The sequence below is a fragment of the Carcharhinus amblyrhynchos genome, chromosome 13 (assembly GCF_965287045.1).
Source record: "Carcharhinus amblyrhynchos chromosome 13, sCarAmb.v2.hapA, whole genome shotgun sequence".
Lineage (NCBI taxonomy): Eukaryota > Metazoa > Chordata > Chondrichthyes > Carcharhiniformes > Carcharhinidae > Carcharhinus > Carcharhinus amblyrhynchos.
The window spans coordinates 35,479,408-35,499,512 of NC_137336.1; the positions used below are offsets into that span (position 1 = coordinate 35,479,408).

Here is a 20,105-nt window from a genome sequence, read left to right on the forward strand (position 1 = left end):
TGGTAGGTCTATTAAAAGTATAGAAATGCAGAGGGACCTCAGGGTACAAGTACGTAAGTCCTTGAAAGTGGCAGTACAGGTGGAGAAAGTGACGAAGGCAGCCTATGGTATGCTTGCCTTTATAGGGAGGGGTATAGAGTATAAAAGCCGGTGTCTAATGTTGCAGTTGTATAGAACGTTGGTTTGCCTGCATTTGGAGTACTGCGTCCAGTTCTGGTCGCCTTACTACCAGAAGGACATGGAGACCCTGGAGACAGTGCAGAGGTGGTTTACTAGGATGTTGCCTGGTATGGAAGGACTGAACTACAAGGAAAGATTGAGCAAATGGGGCTGTTCTCCTTAGAAAGGCAGAGAATGAGGGGAGATCTAATAGAGGTTTATAAGATTATGAAGAGTATAGATAAAGTGAACAGTGGTAACTCTTGGATGTTGCTTCGAGAGTTGCCTAGAGCTTCACGTCATTAGTGTACGCTCAGACTGGACCACCTGACAGGCAACATGACAGCTCAGTGACTATCACTGTTTGCTGTGCAGATACATGGATTTGGGCCGGTGTCTGCAGGAGTTTGCACATTCTCCCCGTGATTACGTGGGTTTTCTCCGGGTGCTCCAGTTTCCTCCCACATCCCAAAAACATGCTCTTAGGCTGATTGGTGTAACAAATTGTCACCAAATTAGTCTTCCCTCAACCTTCCCCAATAGGTGTAGATAAAGGTCATGGGTAGAGGAGGGAATCATTCTAAAATGGTGGCGCAGGCTCGTTGGGCTGAAGGGCCAGTTTCCCGCGCTATGTTGTTCTTTCTTTGTTTTTGACTCCAGCACCTGTACTGGTCAATGCACCTAACCAGCAGGTCTTTCAAATTTTGGGAGGAAACCAGAGCACCTGGAGGAAACCCACATAGACACAGGGAGAACGTACAGACTTAGTGACCCAAGCCAGGAATCAAACCCAAATCCCTGGCACTGTGAAGCAGCAGTGCCAACCACTGAGCCACCCATAAGATAAAGCACTGTGCCTCTCTCGGGCTTGATCTTAGCCAACAGGCCAACAAACAATGCAAACAACTCAACAGGAAAGCGCAAGACCATGAGATATGGATAAATGGAAAGATCCCACTGCAGGATACACTCACATTTTAGGGCATTTTAATCCAGTCTGCAACCTTATACCCTTGTAACACAAGCCTTTAATTTCACTACCAGTTGCAATTTATATTCCCAAATGGTTGCCTACATACCAACTGTAGCTTTTGCACTAAGCAGTTTCAGCTTACTGTCATGATAAATGTGTCTCATGTAAAATTAGATGTCTAGATGCAAGCAAGCTCCAAAACAAAGTGGAATAAGATTATCTCCCCCATAGACTCTAGATTCAGGCTACTAACACAATCACTGTAGAGACCAATAATAAAATAATTCCAGTATCTATTTAATATTATTTTCAAATGATATGGATGACACTGGCAAGTCCAGGATTTGTTACGCATCCCGAATTGCCCTTGATAAGCTGATTGTGTCCACTGTAATCTAAAGGTACACCCACAGTGCTGTTAGGAAGAGTGTTGCAGGAGTTTGGCACAACAATGAAGGAATGGGGATGTAGCTCCAAGTGGTATGTGCCTCGGAGAGAAACTTGCAAGTGGTAGTGTTCCCTTACATCTGGTGCCCTTGTTGTCCTCCTAGATGGTAGGACTTCCAGGTACTATTGAAGGAACTTTGACGAGGTGCTGCAGGACATTAGGAATATGGTATTGTGGCCAAGGTGGAGGAAGTACGGGTTAATGTTGGAGAATGGGATGCCAATCAAGCAGGCTGTTCTGTCCTAGATGGTGTCAAGCCTTTTGAGTGTTGTGGAAGCTGTATTCACCCTAGCAACTGGAGAATGTTCCTACACAATCCTGATTTGTGCCTATGTATGTCCTGTAAAGGCTAGTCATATCATGAACTTTCAGTCAACACCTTTTAAAATTGGATGCAAACAAGCTAAGATGGTTGCGGCAAATCATGCGACCTCTGGCATTCAAACTGCAGAAAGTGTCAACTCTCCAGTAAATATTTAATTAAGAATGGACATGAGAGAGACACTCTCTCTGCCATTTGTGGAATTCATATCTCATTTTTTAAAAGGTCACCACTTAAAGACTAGGGAGTTGCCAGACTCCAGTCTCTGTTTAGTACTGGACAGAAGAGAATATTGAAAGTTCCCATTATATCACAATGGTTCTTCCATCCAAACTAGACTGGATGGGCCTCAAAATGTTAAGTTAGCAGTCTTGCGACCAAAACTGGTTTCAGGGACTGCATCCCCAATTACCCCCAGACCTAGTAGATCATCTGAACATCAAGTCTGAGAACCAGACTCTAACATTACCTGAGAAATCAAGTAGTAAGTATTTAACTAAAGTATTTAACAGTGTCTGGTTTCAAAGTTCACCATCTATATATTAGACCATAAGAAACCTCACAACTTGCTGTTAATTCTTCATTTCTCAAGACCCTCCCTTCAACTTTGAATCAAATCCATTGAGGAAACCACAGGGCTGCCATTTGAGTGACTGGGAATCATAAATCAGAGATCGAGGTAACTGCAACTTGTAGAAGTGCACAATTATCTGTATCCAATCTTCCTATGCATGATTGGATTCGAGTGATGTGTCATTAATTCAGGGTAAGAGAATCTGTTAATTTAAACTCATGAAAGCTTGCTGAATTATGTAATTAGAATACATACTCCAAGGGCAATTAAAACAAGCTTCTTCCCATACAAAATATTGATTATGCCCAGAAAGAGACCACGTTTATTCTGCCCATGACACCAATAGATGGTGGTCTGGCAATGTGAAGTTGGGTGGTGAGTTACTCTCTGCAAAATTCTTAGTGTCTGATCTGCTCTTATAGCCACAGTATTTATTTAGTGGTACAATTCAATTTTTAGTCAAAAAGTAACCCCCAGATAAATGAGGGATTCAGCGATAATAACGTTTATGTTGTGGAGGGAAATGATTTGAATCTCTTATTGGGCATGGACATTGCCTGACACTTGTGGCATGTATGTTACTTCTGCTCATAAGCCCAAACTCAAGTATTGTCCAGGTCTTACTGCGTATTGACAGAGACTGCTTCAGCACCTGAGAAGTCAAAAATGGAACTGAACATGGTGCAGTGAACATTCCCACTTGACTTTGTGATTAACTGATGAAGCAACTAAAGATTGTTGGGCTCAAGATACAATCCTGAGAAACTCCTGCAGTGATGTTGTGGGATTGTGATGATTGTCCTCCAACAACCATGACCAACTGCATTTGTGCTAGGTATCACTCGTCACATCACCCAGTCAAGTCATAACCTCAAGTGACAATCAAAAGGCACTTCAGTTTTCAAAACCAATTACCAGCAGTAAAGCCCACTCAATGACTTCTCCACCCAGCTTCATCAGGGCAAATCTTCCAGTCTTTAGATTACCACAGGATGCGCCTCTTCAACCAAAGACCATTCTTCTAGCATTCTGCCTGGTAACTTGCTGAGATTTCTCTGTTCTGGCCACCATCATCTTTGTCTCCATGAGACACCTCTTTTGCTATGAAAATACAACTATCCAAATACTTGGGAGACTGAAAGTCTGTCCAGTTAGCACAGTGGCTCACACGTTTGTTTCCAGATGTGAATATTTTGCACCTTGCAGTCTCAATCAGGACCACCCCTATCCCTTCTCCTTTGGTAACCAAACCACCCAAGATTGCTGTCAGGCAGAAATCAAAGCAGAATGCATACCCACTTCATTCCTCCATTGTTTGAATTAGAGAGTCCCCAAAACAATCAGATAAAATATTATATTCATTACATTTTTACTATGCTACAGCAGTAGCATAATAACATGGTCTCTTTCTGGGCATAATCAATATTTTGTATGGGAAGAAGCTTGTTTTAATTGCCCTTGGAGTATGTATTCTAATTACAGAGGTTCAAGCCCTGATTCAGAAACTTCAGCACATAATTTAGCATTTAGAGAGTGCTGCATTGTCAATGGTGTTGTGGGATGATAAACAACTAAATACTTGGGTAAAAGCAAAAGATCCCAACGCACTATTTGAAGAGCGGAAAGATGCTTTAGTGCCCTGGCCAACAATTATCCTCCAGATGACAAAAAAAACAGTTGGTTGCTTATTTCATTTACTGTTTACCTTTGTGCGCGCAAATTGACTGCCTCATTTCCTATAAGTAACCAAGCTTTAGAAGCATGTGTTATTGGTTGTAAAATGGCACATCATGAGGTCCTGAAAGGTGCTCTATAAACGCAAATTATTTCCTTTTACGGTGTGAACGTACTCAAAAAATGTAAATTTGGCCTGATTCTTGAGTCCGAGTTTAATATTATCAATTAAACCTGATATTCAATTCACACCATACCAATAGTGTTGGTGCAAAGCCCAGACCATTTACACCGATACTAAATTTCTAAAGCTTCATTCTGCAAATCTGAGAGTTTCAAATGACAAAAGAATTTGAGCAAATGCATTTTACTTACCTCCCAGAATTGGACAGGAAGGCCTCTTTAGTCTTATGGAACGGACATCATTCTGCTGCAGAGAATCTGGGAAACTGCAGTGAGAAATAAGTCATACTCTGCTTCAGTTGCTATCAACATCATTTATGTTGATCTCAATGTCTGCCAACTCCAATGCGATTTTCAGTGATTGCGTTTTATTCTCACATGATGTTCACTCCAGTCATCCAGAATGAGGATATTAAGTGTGAAAACTGGAAGAATTAATATTTTCCTCTCAACACTGTGGTCCAGTGCTTTGAAAATATCCTTAAAAAATGGCCCAGTGTAATACTACTCATTCCCAAAGACGGAAAGAAATAGACTAAAAAACTCACTCTTCGTACTTAAATCTAGCTATAATCTATTCTGGTGTCAAATTAGATTCTGAACTGATGTACTTATATTCTTTTATTAAGGCAAATGACATATACTAACAATTCTTGTAAGTTCACAGAAGACTTTATATACCATTCCAGCCTTGCAACTGAATACAGAATACCTTATGCTTTCTTATAAGATTTGATGAAACTTGAAGGCCGTAAATAGTAGATATGGCTCTGACCATTTGCTACAGATAATGAATTTGTAAAGAATATTTAAATTGTTCAATCAAGATTTTGCACAAAGCCATATACAAACCTAAAAATGTACTTGCTGAAATATGTTAATCAAATTCAAGCTCTTTGGAAGAAAAATTGGCTTGGCAAACAGAATGAGTGATAATTACCAGAAACTGGCTGCTTATAGATGTGCAAGTAGCTGGAACACTGCAGCATAGTTCCAAAATATAGTTTTATCAAAAATACACAAAAAACACCAAGTCTTAGATTTCCCAGTGATTATTTTAACTAATTCATGATACTGTATCATGAAGTATAATCCAGCCTGACAATTTTGCTTCCAGAGAAATTAACCAATCTGTCTGCTCTAATGGTCAATACTGCTAAAAGCAAATTACTGCAGATGCTGGAATCTGAAACCAAAAGAGAAAATGCTGGAAAATCTCAGCAGGTCTGGCAGCATCTGTAAGGAGAGAAAAGAACTGACGTTTCAAGTCCAGATGGCCCTTTGTCAGAGGTTTGACAAAGGGTCATCTGGACTCGGAATGTCAGTGGTTTGACAAAGGGTCATCCAGACTCGAAACGTCAGCTCTTTTCTCTCCTTACAAATGCTGCCAGACCTGAGATTTTCCAGCATTTTCCCTTTTGGGATCAATACTGCTATTTCTTTCACTGAGACCAATTGTGGGTGTGATAAGTGTGCTGTTAATACGAGTAGCCTGGGCGCGCATGCACAACTGTGCAAAATAATCAACCAAAATATCTCGAATGCCACTGTTGTGATTTAAAACAAAATCAAGCTGTATTTATAAACTGCAATTTGAAACACAAGTTATAACTTGATGAACTCAAATAATTAATCACCAGGAATAAAAGACGCTAAAAATGAGGTACTGTTCATTTTTATTGAATATTAAGGTAAATATTTCACATTAATACAGGCTACATAAAGTAGAGCCACTATACGACATGAAATTTACTCTTGTTTTAACCCTTTTTAGTATGTAAACAATTATACATGTATTTACCACTCTAAAACATCTGGATTAATTCACATAATTACCTAGTCCTCGGCTGCATACAAGCAGTTTACAGTACTGTTTAGCCAGCAGCACAAGAATAGTTTGTCCCAAGTCTTAAGTCAAAATGGCTAAACTAACCAGAGAACCGAACCTGCTATGCAGGTGATCACTTTGTTCATAGACAGTGGTAAATCAATTAAGTTCATGCGTAACAGCCCACACAGAATTTCAGTTAGGCACATCAGAAAAGTTTTGTCCTGTTAATTTCTTCCCAGATCAATCTAGTTTCAATCTCAGAAAGACATGTCAGGAATTTGTGGGCATGCTTGCGTCCTCTAGTTGACATGGTTCAGATGCACGTTACCAATATGTGGCGCCCAGGTTCCAGGCCACACCTGCAAAATGTCATTAAAACTGAATGTTTATTTATGAATATACAATCCTGTTGGAGAAACATGCAAGTAAGCACCTCAGAACACTCATACAAAAGCAAATTATTGTAGATGCTGGAAAACTCAGCAAAACTGACAGCATCTGTAGAGGGAGAAATGGAGTTCTGTTTCAGGTTGATGACCTTTCATCAGAACTGGAAGAAGTTAGAGATATAACAGGTTTAAAGCAGGGGGGCTGAGAAAGGGACACAAGAGAAGGTCTGTAATTTGATGGAAGATTGGAGAGAATAAGGAATGACACACAAGGTAAAGAGCAGGTAGGAATGGGACAAATAAACAAATAAAAGATACGACTAGAGGAGGTGTAAATGGGAAAATGCAGAACCACCATCAACAGTTGTCATCCAAAATAAAAATTAAAAAACCCTAAAATGAAGGCAAAGGGTTTAATCTGAAATGTTGAGTTCAGAAAGCTGTGATGTGTCAAATGGAAAGGTGAAGTTTGTTCCTTACATTTCAGTGGAATAGCATGAAGGGCAGAGGGATCAGAGTGGGAGTGGGCGGAGAATTTAAGTGACAGGCAACTAGAAGCATAGAGTCATGACTGCAAACTGAATGGAATTGTTCCAAAAGCTGTAACCCAACCAACATTTAGTCTCTATGTAGAGGTCATCTACTTGAAACTTTAACTATTATTTCTCTCTCCACCGATGCTGCCAGACATGCTGAGTAGTTCAGGCATTTTTTATTTTTATATCACAGAATTTTATGGGGCAGGAGGCAGCCATTTGGCCCATCGTTGTCTGCTCTGGCTCTCCAGGCAAAGGTGTAAGTAGAGCTGTTCCCGTCTTCTTCCCATACCCCTACACCTTGTTTATTATTTAACTACTCATCTAATGCCGAAATTGAACCTGCCTTCACCACAGTTCCAGGCACGGCATCCCAAATCGGAATCACTAGTTGTGTGGAAAAGTTTGTTCCGTGCAACACATTTGCTTCTTTTGCAAATCGCTTTACATGTGACTTTAAATCTTTAGATGTCATGAAACATTAATTCACCTAACATATTAAGATTCAAAGGCTCCCAGAAGAGCAAGTTAAGTAATTCCATCAACAGAAAAGATGGTTATGTGCTTAATTCATAATTTGGAGCTTTTTTTGAGTCAGTTAAATTTTGCTGCCTTTCTTGCCACTGAACTTCTGTTTTTCTTTAAACTTTTATTTGTTTTATTCTTACCCGCACCATCTAAACAACCCAATATTACCATTCAATGAATGTTCACTGCTGTATGTATTATCCAGAGCAACAGCTGCATCATGACTTAAGCAAATGTTGTCCTGATACACTTATTCTAGTCCATGATTACCAACCAATGGTGCATATGTTGAGATACCCAAATGATGATCCCAATGGATACACCAACACTGCCAGTGATGTAAATAAAATGAGTAAACAAACAATTTCAATACATTTTACAAATTACAAGGCAAATTTCAGCTCACCCAAGCAAGTCAACAACTTTCGAATATCGCAAAGTAACACAGAATGATTGTCAGTGTATATGTGAAAGTGACACTGCTTGCAAAAGTTGAGGAACAGTGACGGAAAAGCAGATGCAAGTTTTCAGTGATCTATATTTGTATTGTTAAAATCATATCTTATTTCTAATATTTAAGTGGGTTTAGCTTAGTGTTGCTGTGTAAGGAAGGATAAACCTATAGTTAGGTTCAAACTAGACGACAATGTTTGCATTTGTGGGGGCTTGGCCCACTTAGTTTGTGTTTCTATTGTGCATAGAAGGGGTTATGGTGTGAAAAGTAAACAAGTTGAGAGAAGTACAAAGACTGCTTAATAACCCAGGGAGGTTTCTCAAGTGGAGTTTTGGCTGAATTCATAGTGGTTGCTTATAGAAGGCTAAAGAGGGAACATCTCAGCTTTGTGAGAATAAAAGCCATAAAAGAATAAAAGTAAAGAATAATGGTAAGAAAACAGTGCAGGGGACTTGAACAGCTAGTTAATTAAACTAATGAAATGAAGTGAAATTTCCAGGGAGGAGGCTGCTAACGGAGGAAACAGGTACTAGAACAGAGAAATGTTCAATAAAGACAGATGGAGCTGACAAGAAGTTGGCTAGAGAGATGTCAGAAAGATAGCTGAAGTGATTTCAAGATTTGAGAGATTTTAATCCAGCCTGTGCGATGTGAGTTGAAACAATTGTGGAAATCAGTGGCTAGTCTTAGGGTTTGTGTAAAAGTACTTAAGACAAAAGAAAACCTGAAAGGAGGTGGAAAACTTGGTGCTGGATTCCTGGTTAAAGATACAGATGCTTTGTTTGGCAAGAAAACTGGAAAACCTGGGGTGGATTCTTAATGAAAACAACTGATGGAAAGCATTGACTGAAAGATTTTAAAGCATCTTAGATATTGGAGTTTGTAAATACTTGTGACAATCATCTGGGAAAATTTAAGGAGAAATCCACAGAAGATCATTTCAGTGGCAGCCATTTGGTTTCAGAGTGGGATGTTAGCTTTGAAAGCGCTACACATTTGTGACGAGAACATAAGAAATAGGAGCAGGAGTAGGCCATCTAGCCCTTCGAGCCTGCCCTGCCATTCAATAAGATCATGGCTGATCTGTCGTGGCTCAGTTCCACATTCCCACCCTCTCCCCATAACCCTTAATCCCCTCTCTTATCAAATACCCATCAACCCGCGTCTTAAAAATATTTAGCGAGGCAGCCTCCACCACTTCAACAGGCAGAGAATTCCAGAGATTCACCACCCTTTGAGTGAAGAAGTTCCTCCTCAACTCCGTTCTAAACCTCCCCTCCCCCCCACCTTTATCTTGAGGCTGTGCCCCCTAGTCCTACTGTCCTTTCTGAGCAGGAAGAGTCTCTCCACCTCTATCCTATCCATCCCAATCATCATCTTATACGTCTCAATGAGATCTCCCCTCATTCTTCTAAACTCTAACGAGTACAAGCCTAGTTTATTCAGCCTCTCCTCATAGCTCAACCCCCTCAACTCCAGTATCAGCCTAGTAAACTTTCTCTGCACTCCCTCCAAGGCCAAAATATCCTTGCGTAAGTACGGCAACCAAAACTGCACACAGTACTCCAGCTGCGGCCTCACCAATGCCCCATACAGCTGCAGCAAGACCTCCCTACTTTTATATTCAATCCCCCTCGCTATGAAGGCCAGCATCCCATTAGCCTTCCTGACCACCTGCTGCACCTGCAGGCTGGGTTTTTGCCACTCATGCACAAGGACCCCGAGGTCCCTCTGCACCGTCACCTGCTGCAGTTTTTCGCCACGAGAGGGGAGTAAAGGAGTATAATCCAACTTTTAGATGTTTTCCTTGTTATTAAAACTAATCAGCAGTCCTGTGACTTTGTTCCTCCAGGTTTTTTAAGTAAAAGTTCTGATATTTTGATCTAGGGTTCACTCTGGAATCCTCCCATCAAGTAATATCAACTGGGATGTTAACTAAACTATGTAATTGTATAGGAGAGATTTATGGAAAGAACTCATACACAAAGGTGACTATGTGACACAAGATGAAAAAAAATTTGCAAAATGCAAACTGACTGGAACCACAAAGCGAACATATTGACGATAAAGGAAACTGAATGTGGAAGCAAATTCCAAATTTCATCATATTGGATCTAGGAGTACAGATCCACAGATCCTTAAAAGTGGCAGCACAGGTAGAAAAGGTGGTGAAGAAAGTATATGGCATGTCTGCCTTCATCGGACAGGGCACTGAGTTCAAAAGTTGGCTCATTATGTTACAGTTGCATAAAACGTTGATTAGGCCACATTTGGAATACTGTCTCCAATTCTGGTCACCACACTACCAGAAGGACGCAGAAGCTTTGGAGAGAGTGCAGAGAAGATTTACCAGGATGTTGCCTGGTATGGACGGTATTAGCTATGAGCAGAGATTGAACAAACTGGGATTGTTCTCTCTGGAAAAACAGAGGCTGGGGGACAACCTAATGGAAGTTTGTAAAATTATGAGGGATGTAGGTAGGGTGAACAATTGGAAGCTTTTTTCCAGGGCAGAAATGACTATTACAAGGGGGCACAAGTTCAAGATAACTGGGGGCGGGGGGGGAAGGTTCAGTGAAGATACGTGGGAAAAGTTTTTTTTTAAAGAGGGTGTTGGGGGCTTGCAATGCAATGCCAAGGGAGGTTATTGAGGCAGTTATATTAGCTACATTTAAGACTTATCTTGACAGACGTGAACAAACAAAGAATAGAGGGATGTAAGTGGTTGGTTTAGATAGGTAAACATGATTGGCGCAGGCTTGGAGGGCTGAAGGTCCTGTTCTTGTGCTGTACTGTTCTTTGTTCATTCCTAATTGTGTCTTGGGTGCTGTTAATTGATGAAAAGGCAGATTGGAGGATGAACGTACAGCTGTATGGCAGTGACAACTAAAGTACCTTAGAGCAGAAAGCTGATGCACAATGTTGGTTACACACGTTTAAATCAACTTTACTTACGTGATCCTGTTATAGACTTAAGAGCTCTAAACCCCATGTTAAGACAGCTCAAAAGTTCATTTTTATTCTCACCTGTTGGGGATCAGCATTCTCAGAGGAGTTTGTGACAACCTTTATCATAGGATTCCAGGCAGGATCTGTAGCATGAAGTCCATTAAAAAGAGGAGCCCCTGGACCATCGGCCAACTGTGGATGTGGAGGAATCATAGCATTCCCATACATGGAAAGTGGCAAGCCCTGCTAAAATGGAAATAGAATAATTTAAGATTTCATGAAACAGCCACAGGTTTTTTTTTTCTGGTTTTATAACATAATAATATCATTTCAACGGCAGCATCCAATGATTGTTTTCACATTTAGGTAGCAGTTTACTTATTAGTACATCAAAGTTCAGTAACTGGAGGAGATGAAGCCTTTATTTAATTGATGTTCATGACCAAACCACTGTACACTTAATCAATTGATACTTAATTACTAAATTTAGACAAATCAAACATAACCACCCAGGTTAAAGACTGCATTTTTTTCTACACAATGTCAGTATTCAAGAAAATGATCTCTTGTGCTGCATGCTTTGTCTTTCTCAATGAAGTACATGGATTGTAATCAAAAAATATTCAACTGTGGAACCATATTAAACCACTGGATTAATAGAGGGAGTTCACAAATTCAAACCACAAAAAAAATGAGTTTTCAAATTAAGGGAGAAAAAAATTCTTACTGATTACTTATTCATTTTAATTCAAAAAACAGGGCTAACAATGCTGTTAAAAATTGCAGTTTATTGATACATTAAAAAGACTGCATCGACAGCATTAGAATCAGCCATTCCATCTAATTTAGGAAACATATGACCTGCACTCAATGCATGTTTTGTGCTGCTTCACAATGAAGTGATCAAATAATATATCCAAATACGCAAGAAAAGTAGATTCTGCACTAACAAACAATTATTCTAAATGACTGAAGAATGCCACATTTTTCGGGATGCTTAGATTGGACCAGTTGTTCTTGCGGCGTTACAAGGCAGTAGTCTATTGTTTTAAGCATAAACTTGAATGTTACAGTTCAAATAAGGCTGTCAAGATTGACCATCCTTTTTTTCTGGGGAAAAAAATCAAAGGCAGACCAAAATTAAAAGCATTAAACTGAGGAATGGTCAGTTTTTAAATCAAGCCAAACGCAATTTGGCAAAATTAGATTGCAATAGAGGAAGCCTGAGACTGCTGCAAAATAATCTAATCAACTGACTAAGTGGGCAGAAGAATGCAAAATGGAATTTAATCTGCAGAAGTGTGAAGTAGTGCATGAAGGCGGCAAGGTAAAGGAACACACAATAAATAGTAGGATTCTGCGAAGTGTAGGCTTGAAAATGATTTAGACCGGCGTTTCCCATCCAGGGATTTTGTGGTATGTCTGGCTGTTTTAAATTTGAAATAAAAACTGTCCTTCCAGACTGTCCAGTCAAAGGAATATTTCAGTGGGTTGGCTACTGATAGGTGCACTAGTCAATTTATCAGTAACCAATGCACTGAGAAAACAACCCCTGATTGAATGAACTGGAAATAGAGGCAAAAATCAGCAAAGTCAGGGCAACAGCAAAGACAAATGGACAGCAGAGCAGGCAATGCAGTTAGGCTGGCTGCAGCAAGGGTCAAAGGGGAGGGCGAGAGTGCGACACAGCAAGAGGCTGGGGAGGGTGGGTGACAAAGTGAGAGGTTGGTGGGGTGGGGGGATGCATAACAGAGGAGCAGGCCTGGGGATAGGGAGAGGCAGGTGAGGAGCAGAGGAGGATGAATGTGGGTATGGACATGTGACAGAGAGGGGGAGGGGGAGGAGTGTGTGCTTTATTTTGGGTGGGTGCGTGCGCCTGTGAATCTAACTCTAGCAACATTACTAATATTAACTAAATTTATGAACAAAACAATAGCATGACTCTTCCCATTAAGATTTATTATTTTGTCACTAAATATTTGTTAAATGAGAAGTTGTAATAAAAAATGCAAATGAGAAATAGAAAAACGTCAATATTGTTTTGTATGTTTGTACCTATTGTGCAAAAACAACTTTGTGGTTCAGCTCTTCAACATAATAGGAACATTCATTAAGGGTTCCATCAGTGCTCAAAGGCTCAAAAGGGTTCCGTGGCTGGAAAAGTTGGGAAACTATGTTAGAGCAAAGGGGCCGTGGACTGCATGCCTACATGGATCCTTGAGAAGGTCAGAAAGGTGGAAAAGGTGATCAAGGCATATGGGATGGCCTTTATTAACCAAGGCCTAGAACATAAAAGTAGGGAAGTTATGCTGAAATTGTATAAAAAACTAGTTAGACCGCAGCGAAGAGTATTGCATACTGTTTGGTCACTGCATTACAAGAATGTGACTGTCCTAAAAGGAGGGCACAAAAGAAATTTACAAGGATGTGTAAGGAATGGAGAACTGTAGCTATGAGGATAGTTTAAAGAGGCTGGGTTTGTTTTTATTTGATACACAGGGGACTAAGATGACGTTTAAATGGATAGTACAAAATTATGGTGTCTACAGAGAGGGAATAGCCTAATTCCATTAGCTGAGACATGAATAACCGGGGGGCACAGAACTAAATTAATTGGTAGAAGGACTGGAGGTTGAATGGAGGAGTATTTTTATCCACCTGGGGGTGGTGGGGATCTGGAACTCCCTGCCTGTAAAGGGTGATGGAAGCGGAAATCATCATCACATCTGATGAAACATATGGATATGGTTAGTGAGGTGCCATAATCTATAGGAATATACAATAAGAGCTGGAAGGTGAAATTCGGGTGCAAAATTCTTCTCCGGCCAGCACTGACATAATAAATCACTGACCTCCGTGCCGTAAATTTTTCTAATTTTTATTAGAAAACTTAATCTGTTGAACTTGTGAGATTAGCTTCAGAAATTTTAAAAGGTGTTTTGCACTTTTGTTATGTTGACATTTAGCAATTAACTTTTTTCTATTTATGGTAGTTTCCTTTCTTAGTTCAAAGAAAAGTTTTAACAAAACTGAAATTCAAATATAGGAGACTCATGTGGAAAAGACTGGATAACTTGCATCATTTTGAGATGAAGCTGGGAGCTAATGTTGCCAAGCTCCTTCCCTCCTACTCATTCCTCCCACCACTGGTCCCTTGGACTTTCTCTACCAGTGGTTCCAACAGTCATTGCTCTTCTCTGCATCTCCCTCCAGAATGTTAGTTTAGTTGCAAACATAGCCCTTGCTGTATGATATTATTAATGACTGCTTTGATACGACCTTGATGAAAACTTGGCTCAGATGGTAATACCTTACCATTCACCGAAGTCTCCATGCCTGACTATATCTTCCGCCAATTGTCCCATTCAAACTGCCATGTTGATATTGTGGCCCTTAGCACTAAATACCATCTTTAATCATTGCTCTACTTTTGATAACTTCTGTTTTGAGCAGCTCACCTTGTTCCACTCTGTTTAAAATTGATTCTTTCTTTTCACCAAGATATTTTCTTGCTTTCCTCATTCAATCTATCAAGAGATTTTTCATGCTAGGAGATCTTAAGCATCATCTGAACTCATTTTGCCCATTCTCAACAGTTCACCGTTCTTCCTTAACTTCACCCTCTATATAAATTTTCCTACACATTCAGTCAGATCCTCCACTTTGTTAGCTCACAAAGTCTATTCATGTCACACTCTGACCACTTCTTCGTATTCTGCATCACTCCCCAATTGCATTTTGAGTCCCTTGGGGGAGGAAATATCCCCAAAGTTACCTCCAACAGCATTTTGCAAACTCCTTGAAAGCAATCATAAAATCATAAACTCTACAACGCAGAAAGAGGCCATTAGGCCCATCGAGCCTGCACTGACCACAATCCCACCCAGGCCCTACCCCCACATATTTACCCGCTAAACCCTCTAACTTAGGCATCTCACACTAATGGGCAATTTTAGCATGGCCAATCAACCTAACCTGCACATCTTTGGACTGTGGGAAGAAACCCATGCAGACACAAGGAGAATGTGCAAACTCCACACAGACAAATGACCCAAGCCAGGAGTCGAACCCAGGTCCCTGGAGCTGTGAAGTAGCAGCATTAAACACTGTGCTGCCATGCTGCCCAAGAAGTCCTTAAATTGCTATCTCTGACCTAGCTTATCCATTCTCATATCCTATATTGGCTTCATGTCAATTGTTATGATTATGCTCCTCTGAAGCACCTTGAGCTATTTCATCACATTAATTTTTTAAAATTTAAAAAAGTGTCATGTTTTGATGGCCATTGCCACATTTACATAGAGTAAAAACTGAAGGCGGTTAGCTATTCTATAATGGTTTGCAATTTGAAGCAACTGAAGTTTAGAATCAAAGCCTACTTAAAAACTATTTTGAAACAGTGCTTGTATGAAATCAGTTATGAATAACGCAAGCCTCCAACAAGAACATTTGCACAGGTTTTTATCCAAACCATGCTGAAGGTGTGAAAAAAATAAACACCAATTCAGTGCTAAAAAGCAAAAGTACTCAATAGGCCTGGCAACATCTATGGAGAGAAACAGTCAATGATTCAAGCTGATGAACGTTCAAGTCATAAATCCGAAAAGACTGTCTCTTCACAAAAGCTACCAGATCTTGGTATTTCCAGTATTTCGTTTTAGTTTCACTTATTTGGTGTCTTTATTCATTGCACATTTTGATTATGTACAAATTACTGCTGCCTGATGGTCACGCTCTTTTTTTTATAAAAAAAAATCAAACTTTTCACTAACCTTGTTATAATCCATGAAGTTGCTTGGCACTGGCTGATGAAAGGTGTTTGACGGTGCCACTATTCCAGTATCATCTCTTTCCAATGTCTGATGTTGTGAAAATGAAGCTGGGTCTGACATAGATTGGTGCATTAAGTGACCACCCATCACACCTTGGGACCAGCCAGATATGCCATCTGAAAGAGAAACGCATTCTAAGATAATGACAAGATTTTGTAGCTTTAAAACGTAGCCCTGTCAGATACACTCCTTACACATCCTTCCAACACCATAATTAATAACTCCTCACCTGAATTATTGCTGACACCAAAGGACCAGATCCCTCCTTGTCCAACAGGAGTTGTCAGGTTACTACCCACCATAGTGGAAAGTGGAGTCATTGATCCAGTCTGCCTAATACGAGCTGATCTTTCTGTTCCAATTGGTGGTGGTACCTTACGATCCTGATTTGCGTTACTCGATTTTGGTTGGCCCAAGGAAGGAGGTGCAGAAGCAGCAGATAAGGGTGAAGAAGCTCCAGAAGACACTGATGGAGGGGACTCACCTGTGTGGAAATGATGCACAAAAATTATGATCCCCATAAATTACATCCAACAATTGTCAAAACAGCATCGTATATAACAGTATAATTCTTAATTGCAGTGCTCAATAATTTGTAGCTTTAAATTTTGAACCACGTACAGTGAAAAAAATCCAACGTGAAACTTTTGTTGCTTGCTGTTCACAAATTAAAAGTGAAGGACAGCATCATATTTAAACTTCTGTTTTTGATTCCTATTTTTAGTTTGAGAAAGCAAAAACTCAAAGTAACCGGTCTAGAGATGGAGACTCCAACAAGACTTCATTTAAATGTTGGTCAGAAATGTTTCTGCACTTCATTTAAATAGCAGTCAAAATATTGTGAAGAAAGCTTACTTAGACATGCAAACGTCATTGTTAATGAAAGAAATTCCAAAAACGTATTTATGCAAGTCATGTCTAGTTCTATATTCTGAGCATCAGTGCTGTGTTAATGCAATTTGCAATGGACACTACCTTTAAATATGTAATGTATTAAACTCCTCCAACGTTAGGGAAAATTAAACTAATTAGCATAAAGTGGACTACAAATCTTTAAAATACGTTTGTGGACAAGAGAAGATATCTTTAACTAATATCTAAGGGAACAAAGAAGCTGAGGGGCAATCACATCAATTGCAGTGCAACTGGGGAAATATTTTATGGATTGAGTTCATTTACTTTAATGTGCTTTTATACAAGATTTGTTTTCAGGAAGGAACCCAGAAAATGTAAGGAAATCCCCAAAATCAAAATTTCTGATTTCAGTAAAACTGACTTGAGTTTTGCCAAACAAGTCTCTTCATACAAATGCAAGTCTGAGGCATTGAGCAGCCAGTGTCTGACAACAGAGCTAAGCTGAAAGTAAAGCTACTCAAGTATAACTTTTCAAGTGCGTTTCAACTCGGTCTTCTTTCAAAAATGGAAAGACACCCATCAATTTCTTGTACCTTTGCTGATGGTGCTCTCATGAAGCAGTTTAGGACATTTTTATTACATTTAAGGCACCATACGCAAATACAAGTTGTTTTGAGATCAGCAATCAATTTTCATACTAGCTAGATTGAATCTTAATGTTATTGGCCATCCCCCTCATCCTAAATACTGATGGAAGTTAAAAATGCATTTTACAGAATGTCATTGCAGGACAATAGCTATTACTCAATAGCTTCCTCCAAGTTGGGCACAAACAATTGGCCACGTGCACTCCAAATACATATTGCTAAATTGGTCTAGAACTCACCAATATATAAACCCATGGCTTTAGACACTTGCATGGAAGTGCAACATAATGTATTCTGCGGGATAAGCATTTGGCACTCAGAAAACAAAGAAAGGTAAGCAAGGAATTGGCTGAAGTTTGCAAGAGACTTAGTTTTCACTGTAAATGAACTGGATGCAAATATCACCTATACTACTAAGATTAATTTGCCGACAGGCATTTATTCACACCATACAGGGGGCATTTAGAACATTAGAGATGTATTCATATAACTTTTCTGATGTAATTGGATAATTAATCAAACTTAACTGGTCTCACGTACAAGAAAAACATTTTTGAAAGCAATATTTCCACAAGGACCACTGACTGTTTCCGAATTCTCAGGGCTAATAATATTTGATGATGCCTCTTTTCCAATATTTGGTTTTGCAAAATGTGCACCATAATTTTATTGCTACATTTGGAAAATTGGACCTATTAAAATTTCCTAAAATGGTATTTTAATGCATTTAACAAGTAGTGGATCCTAATCTAAGGAGCATAACCTCCCACCCCCAAAAACGCAACTAAAATATAGAAAGGATTGGCTTGTACATACATGTAGCTGGAGCAGTTGTTGAACTCCAAGGGTGTGGGGAAAAATGTTGTCTGCTGAAGCTAGGAGCAGGCATTCCTACAGGGGCTGGTCCTTGTACATACACCTGAGTTCCAGACATACTTGGAGCAAAACTCGTCAATGGGGTGGAAGAGGAAGAAATGGCATTGCCTGATGGGTCCATAGCAGACATTCCTTCAAAAACATTTTTAAAAAATCACATGTAATGGAATATTTGAGAAATGCACATTATAAAAAGTGACTTATCTATAACTTGTACATTTCTCTCTTTATTAAAGGGGTAATAATCCAAACTAAGTGAGAGTAGCGCTCACCGAAGTCTCGTTGCAAAAAAGGGTAGTAAACTATTGTTGCAGTGTTTCAAAAAAAAACTAAAATGCAAGCACAGACATGCATGTCATTGTAAATTAACTAATTTAAAAATGTATTTCTAAAATATTATTTTACTCTAAAACTTGAGCTGTTTTTGGCATGCCACAAACAGACCATGTCAGTAAGCTCCAGTTATTCTAATCTAAGAAAAATGTCCCATGGTCATTACCTAATAAAGACAGAATGGGCTCTTCAGCCCCTCCAGTCTGTTCCAACATTTTACGAGATCATGGCTGATCTGTATCTGAACTCTATTTACCTGCCTTTTCTTCATATTCTTTGACCTTAACCAAAAAAAAAATTCAATTGCCCCAGTATTCACAGTATTGAGGAGGAATAAGTTCCAGATTTCCAATACACCATGTGAAAATGTGCTTCCTGACTGCTCTCCCAATTAATACAGCTTTAGGATTGTGGCCCTTGTTTTTAGATTATCCTAGCAGAAATAAAACCATATATGATTCTTTGATATCTAATGTATTTTAAATATGTTAGATTATCACTCAACATTCTAAAATCAAGGACTATAATTCGAGGTTCTGCAACAGGTTTTTATAATTTAGTATGGGATCATTGAGAAGGTTGCATCCCTTCAAAAGGTCGTTTGCATGTCTAAAGTCTAACATTGAGGTCACAAGCCATTTTTCAAAACTGCATAACTTTATTTGGGTTATTTTCAACTTTCTTAATACTGGAAGGATTTGATCCTTTTTTTTACTCCATCCTTAATGTTATAAAGTCAATGCTCAGAATGGACCAGGTTATACTCAAATCCATTCTTCTTTGCTCCAAAAACTAAATTCAAAATCCAACTGAATCCAATAAAAAGGAATAAACAAGATCCAAGCTGACAAGATGAGGCACTGCACCCAATCTTGGGCTTGGTCTGACTCTTGATCTTAGCCAAAAAGCTGAGAATGAGATCATCTACTGACACGAGTCGCAATTATGGAGAATGATAAGAGTACCCATTTTCAAAGGGAACTTTGTGGTTAATGAGGAGCAAACAATCTGTAGCTAGTTTAAGACCTAGTAAAGTGCAAATTGCTGAGGTGATGTTAATGCTCAGTGTTAGCATGCAGCCCCCTCACCACTTCCCCATTGTCGAGTAGAGTGGAGTGAGGGATGGACATTGAATAATATTTCTACAATCTTGAAATAGGCAATCCAATTTTAATGTAGCTCAACAACTGGAGGATTCCAAATAACAGATCCTTTGCCAATTCCTGAGAATTACAATAAGCCACTAGCATTGTTACTGATTAAAACTCCTCAATTATATAACAATAAATGGGTCCTTCAGCAGGACATTAAGGACAAGGAAACCAGACAAACCGTCTCATGAGGAGGTTGATGTTGGGGGAAGAGGCAAGGGTGGAGAAAGAGATGCAGGGAAAAACAAAATTGTTCCTCCAGTCTCCGTCTCAAAACTGCCCTGTCTTAATGGTTTAATCAGTAAGTGAGAAACCCCTGGAAAAGGGGTAGGATAAGAGAAGGAAAGGGGAATGCAGAAAAAGCAAGCAATTTGGCTAAGGTTTGGAATTT

The 20,105-nt window shown here is 39.4% G+C and overlaps 1 protein-coding gene across 12 annotated transcripts in view; it reads right to left on the reverse strand.

Annotated features, from left to right (window-relative positions):
• Window positions 1-6,002: 6,002 nt before the first annotated feature.
• Window positions 6,003-20,105, reverse strand: part of ankhd1 (ankyrin repeat and KH domain containing 1) — a 167,367-nt gene continuing 153,264 nt past the window's right edge. For 9 of the 12 annotated variants that reach the window (XM_080201536.1, XM_080201529.1, XM_080201530.1 and 6 more), the window contains 5 exons: window positions 18,171-18,362; window positions 16,082-16,336; window positions 15,793-15,968; window positions 11,099-11,266; window positions 6,003-6,523 (listed from right to left, as the gene is read on the reverse strand). In XM_080201536.1, coding sequence (XP_080057662.1) covers window positions 6,464-6,523; window positions 11,099-11,266; window positions 15,793-15,968; window positions 16,082-16,336; window positions 18,171-18,362 — 851 coding nt within the window. In that variant the 3' untranslated portion in view covers window positions 6,003-6,463. The remainder of the gene's footprint in view (window positions 6,524-11,098; window positions 11,267-15,792; window positions 15,969-16,081; window positions 16,337-18,170; window positions 18,363-20,105) is intronic. The other 3 variants (XM_080201535.1, XM_080201527.1, XM_080201531.1) reach the window with 2 other exon arrangements.